This window comes from Mandrillus leucophaeus, unplaced genomic scaffold (genome assembly GCF_000951045.1).
Source record: "Mandrillus leucophaeus isolate KB7577 unplaced genomic scaffold, Mleu.le_1.0 Scaffold40, whole genome shotgun sequence".
NCBI classification, from domain to species: domain Eukaryota; kingdom Metazoa; phylum Chordata; class Mammalia; order Primates; family Cercopithecidae; genus Mandrillus; species Mandrillus leucophaeus.
Genome location: NW_012104254.1, coordinates 8,789,928 through 8,793,240, shown reverse-complemented (window position 1 = coordinate 8,793,240; position 3,313 = coordinate 8,789,928). Strand labels below are relative to the sequence as shown.

General features: G+C 45.4%; 1 protein-coding gene across 5 annotated transcripts in view; it reads left to right on the top strand.

The window, feature by feature from the left end:
* MYO3B (myosin IIIB) overlaps positions 1 to 3,313 on the top strand; it is a 545,921-nt gene that overhangs the window by 369,750 nt on the left and 172,858 nt on the right. For 3 of the 5 annotated variants that reach the window (XR_001007338.1, XR_001007339.1, XM_011991953.1), the window contains exon 28: positions 1,972 to 2,052. The exons of the other annotated variants lie outside the window; for them this stretch is intronic. Coding sequence is in view for 1 of the 3 variants with exons in the window: in XM_011991953.1 (XP_011847343.1) it covers positions 1,972 to 2,052 (81 nt within the window). In the remaining 2 variants the exon portion in view is untranslated. The remainder of the gene's footprint in view (positions 1 to 1,971; positions 2,053 to 3,313) is intronic. 5 annotated transcript variants of the gene reach the window in all.

Below are 3,313 nucleotides of genomic sequence, written 5' to 3'. Positions count from 1 at the left end.
GAAACCCCATCTCTACTAAAAATACAAAAAATTAGCCGGGCGTGGTGGCAGGCGCCTGTAGTCCCAGCTACTCGGGAGGCTGAGGCAGGAGAATTGCATGAACCAGGGAGGTGGAGCTTGCAGTGAGTCAAGATTGTGCTACTGTGCTCCAGCCTGGGCGACAGAGCAAGACTCCGTCTCAAAAAAAAAAAGGTGTATCAAGTGCCTACTGCACAGGTTCTGTGCTAGGTGCTGAAATCACAGCCATGAGCAAGACTGTGTAGGGGTGAAAGAAACTTTGTGTCCTGAAGGTTTGATAATTTGAGTCTATAAAACAAACTGATGAAGACAGATTAACAGGAGAAAAGACATACAAATTTATTAACATGCAAGTCATAAAAAGTATGAAACTCAAAGGCCAGATGGTTGAAGCTTAAATACCCTCTGTACAGGGGAGAGGGAAGTGGAGGATGTAGATAATTTTAAGGAAAGATTAAAAGATTTTCGGGGGAAATGAATGGGCCTAAAGAACAGGCAATAGCCTGGAACAAACTTCACCTGACCTCTGGGTGATATTTACTCCAGTTTTCCTTCCTGGGGTATGCATCAATTTCCCCTGGTTGACGAGCGATCTGGGGAAGGGATTCACACAGTTGAAAATCTTCTGGAGGAGCTAGCCTTCAATAGATAGGGAGAGTTCAGAGGAAGCCCTTCCCTGCATTTGCTGCTACCCAGGTGCTCTAAGTTTGGAGTTCAAAGCAGCATATTTTGGGGAATTATTATCTGAGCCCCAACAACTGCCATGGTCCCTGACTTGCAGGTAAGCAAACATGTCTTTACAACAGAAGTGGCAGGATAGATAGTGGCAGTATAAATGGACCAATGATGTAAAGCCCCAGTCACACAGACATGTGCCGCATCTCCCAGAAAGACTGAGATAATATACACTTCAGGTCTGTGGTCAGGTGTTCAGTACCAGAGTTACTAATGCCATTTCCAGAAGGCTTTTCTAGTCCAGATGGAACTTATAAACCAAGGGGACAGGTTGCTAATCTCTTCATGTGCCCTGCCTAGTCGGTAACTCTTTGTTTACATATATGTGTCATTAGTGTTACACACAACATTTAAGTTCCTGTGCAATAGACAAATGATTATGAAAGCACCAGATCTTGAACAAACTGGATGATTTCCCTTATGATCTCATAACCCAGAATCCTAATGTGCCTCAGTCGATTTTGGACTTCATGAGCTCACCCAGCAACTTGGAGAGTTGTGATACTCAGAGATGGAAGGAACAAAGAGAGACGTTATGCTCCTCTGGGCGGCTTAATGCCCCAGTTTTGTATCTAAAGGACTTACCACCTTTGCCCGAGAGAGTCCCTTCCTCTTTTCTCTCTTTTTCTTCACCTTTCTTCCCTGCCTTTTCCCTTCCCACTGCACATCTTCCTCTCCCTCAGCATACCTCTCGGCACAGAATTCACTCACAGCAAATGACAATGTTGTGCTACTTATTATTTCCCTCGACTCCCCTCTTTCTCTTCTTCAACTTTCATGTTTATATTTTTCTCCCAATATAACAGATTTTGAAAGGGTCAGGCTATTCCAGTTCCTTTCTACCATCCCTCCTAAATCCCTCCCCCTGTATCATATCCCCAAGTCTTGAAGACAGGGCTTTCTCCAGGGATTAGAATGACAGGAAACCATCTCACCTGGGGTAGGGGTCCCACGTGATTCATCAATGGAACCCAGAGTGTTCTGGAAATCACTGCCTGAACAAAAGCAACCCCTCAGAAGCATCTTCAAAGCCAAGCTGTGAGAACAGAGAGGCCTCTCTTCTTGCCATAGCTCACGTACCTCTGCTTATTTTGTTCAGTGAGAAAGCAGAAGGGAGGATGAGACGGGCAATAGATTGGAGGGGAAAACAGCTTATATCAATTCTCTGGCACGTTCTTAAATTAATGTCATTCCTAGCACATGGTTTTATATTTTTAGCCTGGAGAGGATATGATGCTCGGAGGAAATTTAAGAAAATAAGCAACAGAAGGAGTGAGTCTGCTGCTCATAATCAAGCAGGTAATTAAAACATCATTTTCACAGTGTCCACTTGAATATATTCTCTGACTAACTTCCTACAAGTGTAGAAAAGCTGAACGGTTAATAATTCAGGAGCACTGGAATGAGTCAGGAGTTCTGGGAGACAGGAGTCCTAGTGTTTGTTCTGACCCTCCTTGTGTGGTAACTTTGATGCTAACAGTGAGCATGAGCATTTGCTGTTTGCCATACTTGGCTAGGGATGCTCTGACTGGGTTGTCTTGTATACCTGATATTATAGAGGAGGAAACTGAGGCACTGAGAAGTGAAGGGACTTGTCCACCCTCACACAGCTCATCAGTTGCCGAGCCAGCATTTGAACACAGGCTGTTTGGATAGAGGCAGCATCGCATGCTGCCACCTGAACAAAACCCTTTCCCTCTTGGAGTCACATGTCCCTCATCTGTTAAATGAGAGCGCTGGTTAAAAAGGTCCAGAAGGTGCCTTCCCATTTTGGAATTCTCTACTTATATGCAAGACCTGTCTCTCAGCATCACCGAGGAGGAATCACTCAGGGTTTCCCAGCACACTGAGTTTCCCAAATCCTGGCCTATGTGCAGCTATCATGGTCCTCTGGGCCCCATGGCATAAGCACATGGCGGCTTCTATGGCTCAGCGTGCCCCTGGCAGCCTGAGAAGTGTGAGCTCTGGTTTCTGACTCATCCGTCCCCTCTCTGGCTCTTCAGTCACTCTGCTCTTCTGCAAATGGCAGTGTCCACTGTGGTTGCCAGCCTGGGCTCCCTCCCTCATTTGAAACTGCATGTTCCTAATCGAGGCTCTGGAAGAAACAGTCCCCTGAGCTCCAGGAGCCACAAGAAATTGGAGACAGAATGAGAGAAAGAGCCAGGCTGGTAGACTCAGCAACAGAGAGAGAGATAGGATTTCACATACAGCTGAGCTTGAAGTAAACTCTTAAATAAAACAGCTGCAACCTTTTCAAAGAGGTCCCTGCCCAGAACCTGGCTCCAAGTAAACTTCTCAGAACTCTTAGACCACTGTAGAAGCCTGATGTCTTCATTCAAAACTAAAATAGTTGGGTGGAAAGGGTACTATTAAAATGCAAATGTTAACTTTTAACACCATCCCCTAGGAATTCTAAGCTCTACAACTTCAAAGCCTCAGGAAGAGGGATGCAATTCTTGTTACAGCTTAAGAGAGAACTCAAAGCACATCATTTGTCCCCTACTTGCCTGCTTCCCAACACACACACACACACACACACACACACACACACACACACACA